The sequence below is a fragment of the Vulpes lagopus genome, chromosome 7, assembly GCF_018345385.1.
Source record: "Vulpes lagopus strain Blue_001 chromosome 7, ASM1834538v1, whole genome shotgun sequence".
NCBI classification, from domain to species: domain Eukaryota; kingdom Metazoa; phylum Chordata; class Mammalia; order Carnivora; family Canidae; genus Vulpes; species Vulpes lagopus.
In genome coordinates, this window is record NC_054830.1 from 78,779,585 (window position 1) to 78,786,572 (window position 6,988).

At 43.7% G+C, this 6,988-nt stretch overlaps 1 protein-coding gene across 1 annotated transcript; it reads left to right on the forward strand.

Moving 5' to 3' along the window:
* Positions 1 to 1,487: 1,487 nt before the first annotated feature.
* EXOSC3 (exosome component 3) lies at positions 1,488 to 6,561 on the forward strand. The gene is made up of 4 exons (XM_041763183.1): positions 1,488 to 1,847; positions 2,743 to 2,892; positions 4,740 to 4,891; positions 6,180 to 6,561. Exons 1-4 carry the CDS (start codon positions 1,524 to 1,526, stop codon positions 6,379 to 6,381), a joined length of 828 nt encoding a protein of 275 aa, XP_041619117.1. The 5' UTR covers positions 1,488 to 1,523; the 3' UTR covers positions 6,382 to 6,561.
* Positions 6,562 to 6,988: the final 427 nt, after the last annotated feature.

Consider the following 6,988-nt stretch of genomic DNA (forward strand, 5'->3'; position numbering starts at 1 on the left):
AGTAAGCCACGCCCCCAGATCTACGGCCAGCCACTTCCGACCCCAGCTGCCAGTCTTTAGGAGACTGCCCTCCCCTGGAGCTTGGGGTTTCGTCTCTTGACTAGAGAACCAGTCAGGAGGTACCCACGTGCCACCCCTATCGGGTGGTGGACTTTGAAGGCCTCTTTAGCCAGGTTTGGGCCAAGTATTTTTTCCAAAGACTTCTCGATCAGCATGGGGTGCGGGAGGGACCAATCCTGGGACCACTCCCGACCTCTCTGTCCAGCCCAGACCAGAGGCCATTGAGCTCCCTTTGGGCATGGCCTTGGGCCAGCCACCATCTAGGCGGCCTTGGTCATCGAATACCTACTGGTTGCAGGTCCTCTAGTGCTGGGTTGGAGTGGGAGGAGGGAAAAAAATCTGCACCATCCCTCCTGCCAGGATAAACCAATCAACATAGGCTTCTACAACACTCTGACTGCAAAACAACAAAAGTTACGTTTCAGTTGGCCTCTTAATACTCTTACTCGGTCGGCTTGCCAGCACTTTGCCAAATATGGAAGATAAGTTAGAGATGATCTGTCTTAAACGTCCCCCAAAACTAAAAATTCACGTTGGAAGCCAGTGCCTCAAAGGGAAAGGCAAAGCCAAACCCTCCCAGTCCCCCGGAGCTCTCAACCCTGCTAGGGAATTTGACCAACCGCTAACTGGAAATCCTGGTGTACAGAGGAACCTGGATTTCAAGTAAGAGCAGTCCTGATGTTCTATGGATTTGGAATCCAACTGCTCACCTGGTCAACTAGTGTGTCTCAAGGAATGTAGCTACAAGAATCTGATTGCAGTTACTGATTTCCCCAGGCCATATAGGGGTAGGTGAATTATGTGAAAATGCGCATGCGTATGTGTATATTTTAAGGGGGAAAAGGTCTGCGGAGAAATACACACTAAAATGCTAATATGCACTGATTCATCAGGTCCTATCTATTTAGGTGACAGAGACTGGGCAACACAGAATTATCTGGCGGCCTAGCAGGAGACAAATGGGAGCAAGACTAATACCTCTTATTTTCTTTCTATTCTCTTTGTTTTCAACAGTGTGAATTGATATCTTCTCTAGCAACCATAAAAACAGGTTTTATTTAGAAAAAGGAAAATGCTTTTCCTTCAGAGGGCTGAGTCTTGGGAGGAAAGGATCAATCCCGAAGCCCCTCGGCTCCGTCGTCGAGGTTCCCACGGAACCACACTTGGGAGCGCCTTGTATCCAGCGGTGCAGCCCGAGACAGCGGAAGTGAGGTATCTGCCATCGGCTTAAGCCGCGTGTTTCTCGTACTGATCTGCAGAAAGACCGCAAGAAAGGTGACGGACGGGAGGTATTACCGCAGCCACCTCGGCAGGACCCCCGCCCACAGCTCGCAGGTTTCAGGGACGTAGATGGTTCGGTTCCTATAGACCGCTACTACCGGAAACGGAACGCCTCGGGCAGGCTGGCGATTGGACGCGGGGCCGGAAGCGGAAGCTGAAGGTTGCGTGTGGAGGTTCGCGGTATGGCTGAGGCGGTGGGTGCTGCGGCCGAGTCTCTGCCGGGAGACCGGGCGCGTGCGGCGCGCACCGTGCTGGATCAGGTGGTGCTCCCGGGTGAGGAGCTGCTGCTGCCGGAGCAGGAGGACGCTGAAGGCCCAGGGGGTGCTGGGGAGCGACCGCTGCGCCTGAATGCGGGGACGCGCTCCCGGGGGCGCGTCGTGTGCGGCCCGGGCTTGCGGCGCTGTGGCGACCGCCTGCTGGTCACCAAGTGCGGCCGCCTCCGTCACAAGGAGCCCGGCGGCGGCAGCGGCGGTGGCGTTTACTGGGTGGACTCACAGCAGAAACGGGTGAGTTGGGGGACTCCGGAGAGGTGGTACGGCCGTGAGGGGGGATATCCTCGCTCTGCATGGGCCCTGGATCTCTTCTCTGCGAATGCTGGTCCAGAGCCACCGTAATCTTGTGCGCACCGCTGCATCCCCCTCAGAGGGACTGTGAACAGATGGAACGTGGCCCGAGAAGGAGAGAAAGGAGACTGGAAATCTTGGCGTCTAAGAGGATAGGGGTTGTGAGACAGGGTCATTGCCTACAGAGTCTCAAAGGTCAGGGAGCGCCAGAACCAGGCTCAATACGTGGATGTTACAGGGAGTTAAATTTCTCTTAGAGTAGGTAAGAACTTTAATATGGGAAAGTTTGTCTAGCAATGAAATAGCCTTTCTCGGTTGTAAGGACCTCGTCCCCTGTACCATTGGACTTCATATGCCAGCAGAAGCTCTAGGAACTTTTTTTTTTTTTTTTTTTTTATAGATTTTACTTATTTATTCATGAGAGGCAGAGACACAGGCAGAGGGAGAAGCAGGCTCCATGCAGGGAGCCGGATGTGGGACTCGATCCCAGGACTCCAGGATCAGGCCCTGGGCCGAAGGCCGGAGCCAAACCGCTGAGCCCCCTAGGGATCCCCGCTCTAGGAAGTTCTGATAAGGATACAAGAGGTGTGGGATACTGGCCCAAATGAACAGAGTATTAGAAGCTGTAAACCTGAGAGTTTATGGTGTGATATTTTTTTTCTTTTACTGAGAGTAACATCACATTTGTTGTTGATTTGTATTAATTTGTAAACTTGAACTTCAAAATATTTTTTAAATAACTCTAATGACCACTAAGGACTTATTAAAGATATCTTCCAAGATACCATGGAAATGATTGTCATCTATGACTGTTCTTTCATTCTGTTTTCTTCTGTAGTATGTCCCCGTGAAAGGAGACCATGTGATCGGCATAGTGACAGCTAAGTCTGGAGATATTTTCAAAGTTGATGTTGGAGGGAGTGAGCCAGCTTCTTTGTCTTACTTGGCATTTGAAGGTGCAACTAAAAGAAACAGACCAAATGTGCAGGTAACGATGGGAGCTTTTGGTTTCAAAAAGAAGAAAAGAAGAATATCCAGAAACACTCAAATAACCAAAAGGCTACCTAAATTGTCTCCTAAGCATGATCTATTTTCCCAGCTCTATGGGGTCATCTCTGAGCATCTGTGTAATCACTTTGGGGTCCAAGAGTTCCTTCCAGTGCTCCAGCTCTAACCAGAGTCACATACTTATTTTACATTTGCTATATTGGGGGCTGTTTCATCTCTACTGAGTTGAAAGGTTATATTTGTTCTTTCTATTGTTTTTTGTTATGTCCATATCCACTGGACAAGGAAGTAAACCATAGGCTGGGGAAGAAGGAGGGGTAGATGGTGCAAATTGCCATATCAGCCATCTATCCATCCTGATTGACTGGCATCTCACAACTTCAGTCATATCACCATTTCCCAACAGCTTTGATTCTGTCTCTGATGTTTTGCATGTTCATCCCTGTATATCTCCATATTGCAAGTTCAGACCTTAGCTATTTTTTGACCAGACTTGGTCAGTGACCTCCTCATTAACATCCCTGCCTCTACACTTTTGCCCTCTCAAAAGCCAACAGCCTCACACACTCTCCTTTCTCCAAAAGAGGGAAAAAAGTTTCTTTGAAGCCTATAGATTTCATTGGCATTATACTCCAGAAGTCCTTTCTTGTCTACAATTGTATCTATGCTTGAACTATCTCAAACTATTTATTTATTAACTAAAGATTTTATTTATTCATGAGAGATACAGAGAGAGGCACAGACCTAGGCAGAGGGAGAAGCAGGCTCCTTGTGGGGAACCTGCATCAGCAGGACTCAATCCCAGGACCCTGGGATCACGACCTAAGCCAAAGGCAGATGCTCAACCACTGAGCCACCCAGGTGCTCCTATCTCAAACTAATAGCACTACTGAATTCATAAGTCCCTGCTCTTGTGCGTTTGCTCGTGCTGTTCCCTTTATCTGGATTGCTCTGTCCCCTTAGCCTATGGAACATCTCATCTTTTGAAAACCAGGCTAAACACCACCACCTCGGTAACACCATCCCTCATCTACAGTCACCTTTCTTATAACTTTAGCACCTCTTAAATGAACTTTGTTATTTATATGTACATCCTCACTGCCCTCCACGACCAAATGCTTCTAAAATACAAAGAATGTTTTTATTTCTCGTTAGTTGCCAGTCACCAACTAATAGCAGATACACAACAGAACAAATTAATTCTCCTCCATTCCCTTTGTTTCATCATTTTGAAGTTCAACTCTGAGGTTTTATTTTTTAAAGATTTATTTATTTACTTGAGAGAGAGAGAGAGAATGGGAGGAGGGGGAGAGGGAGAGAGAATCTCAAACAGGCGCCACACTGAGTGCAGAGTCCAATGTGGGGCTTGATCTCACAAATTCCCTAGAGTAGTGCTAATAGAACAACTGTGATGACACTAATGTTTTATATCTGCATGGACTAGTATGGTAGCAACTAGCCAAATGTAGCTGTTGAGCACTTGAAATGTGGCTGATGCAACTGACGAACTGAATTTTAAATGTCTAATTTTAATTAATTTAAATGAAAGTTTAAATAACTGCATGTGGGTAATGGCTACTATATTGGATGGTGTAACCTTTGAGGATGTTCTCTTGTCTCTGAGATAGCTCCCAGTCTAAGGAGGGCACACTTCCTCATGTTGTCTTTTTAAAGACTCAACTCCAGGCTGATGGGTATTCTGGAGAACAGTCCCTTAGTCACAGAAATACAGATGGCTGACATTGCTGCCTGTGAGAAAGAACCAGTAACAGCACCTGTAGAGTGATTTGCTGAGAGGAAATGAACTGTTTGAAATTCTCATTTTAGGTTGGAGATCTCATCTATGGCCAGTTTGTGGTTGCTAATAAAGATATGGAACCAGAGATGGTCTGCATTGACAGCTGTGGACGAGCCAGTGGAATGGGTGTGATTGGACAGGACGGTCTGCTTTTTAAAGTGACTTTGGGCTTAATTAGAAAGTAAGTCTTGATGCCTTCTGGCTCACCTGTCCTCTTTTATAATTCTACCTTTTTGGAAAGTTGTCTCATCTTTGGGGTTTGGACTCTTTTGTAACAATGTCTAAATTTCCTCAAATTTAAAAATCATTGTCCATTTTAAACTCCTGCATTTAGTCCCATTCTCTCTTCATGTGAATATGTTAAATTCACATGTATCTAGTGTAGTTTTTGTGTTGATGTGGAGTCTGGCCTTCTCTCCCAGAAAATCTGCTGTTCTTACAGCTGATATACTGCCTCCAAATATAAAAACTGGCCTTTCCTCCTAAGTCATTTGAATACAGAAGCAATTTACAATTGTATAAAATCAAAATTTCTTAGTAATGGGGGCCAGATGCAGGTAGGCTGATGTGCTCTTCAGGCGTATGCATACATTCATTAAGGCTCCTGCTGTTCTCTCCCACTAGATTTAATAGTCCCAGACATAGATTCTGTTAGGTGTTTAAATCTTTACCTATTAAAAAAGCTTTACTCCTAGAACCCCTGAGCCTCAGAGTTCAGCGTTGCATGCCTCTCTTTGTTATTTATTCTGCAGATTTGGACAATTAGTTCAAGACAGAAAAGCATTATTAACCAAGCAGCATCCTTGTAGTTTGAAAGTCAATGCTTCTCTCCACGTACTGAATTTAATACCAGGGAATAACTTACATTGTCAGGGAAATAAGCTTAAACTGTTCTTTTAGCACCATAGATTTAAAAAAAAAAAAAAAAAAAGCTATGAATTCTAAAGCCTAGAATTAAGGTACTCTGACAGTATTGGGGAAGAACTTTATACAGTTTTTGTAAAGTTGGTGACACAGGGAATTTATTTTATTTATTTATTTATTTATTTATTTATTTATTTATTTATTTACAGATTTTATTTATTTGAGAGAGAGACCATGAGTAGGAAGGGTGGCAGAGGGAGGGGGAGCTGCAGACTCCCCACTGAACAGAGAGTCCAATGTGGGGCATGATCCTAGGACCCTTGGGATCATGACTTGAGCCAAAGGCAGACACTTAACCCACTGAGCCACCCAGGTGCCCCAGGAGTTTGATTTCTTTGTAGAGGATAATCCACTGTGTGACCTGTGGTATACTGCTAAGTGTGCTTGGATGAAAGGGGGCAGCAAATGTCATGTGTCTTATTCTTGGATGATGTTGATGGGGTTTTGAATAACTATGGAGAGCTGTCCAGAAAGTAGGAGTCTTCTTCTAAAAGAGAGTCAGGTCACACTTCTTAAATTTAATTTTCTTTCCATTTCTTCACTAGGCTCTTGGCTCCAGACTGTGAAATCCTACAGGAAGTGGGAAAACTCTACCCACTGGAGATAGTATTTGGGATGAATGGAAGAATATGGGTTAAGGCAAAGACCATTCAGCAGACCTTAATTTTGGCAAACATTTTAGAAGCTTGTGAACACATGACAGCAGATCAGAGAAAACAGATTTTCTCCAGATTGGCAGAAAGTTAGATGGAATTTTTTTATGGGTCAGTTGACCCAAGAGACTATGGGTTTCCTGGGGAAAAGTTTTTCAGGGGACTCTCTCCCCATTAAACTTTCAGAAGACAAAATGTGAATGTACATATTGTCTTATCAAAGTCCTAAATATTTTTTTTTTTTTTAAAGTCCTAAATATTTTTATAAAAATGTTACTAGTTGCCACTCATGTTCTTGTGGGTGAGAAAAATCATTATAAAATAATGATGTATTTTTTCTTTACAATAAAGTTTACTAAAAGTATGATCATTTATTTGACATTAACTCCTCTAGTTTTGTTCAAGGGCAGCTTTTATAATAAATCAAAGTAAGTGTTAAAATAACAATTATTTTCTGATAATAGTAAAACATGTTCATCAAAGAAAATATAGAATACGTAAAGAAGCAAATACACTATGGACACAGTCTATGTGAATTTTTTTCAAATTGGAATTATGGGATTCTACTTTTTATACTACTTTATAATATACTCTGTCTGAACAACATTTATTTCTTATGTGATTGTTGTTAAAAAGGCAATAGATCTCATTATTTTCATATTATAGGATATTTTGGGGATGTCCAGCTTTTTGTTTAATAA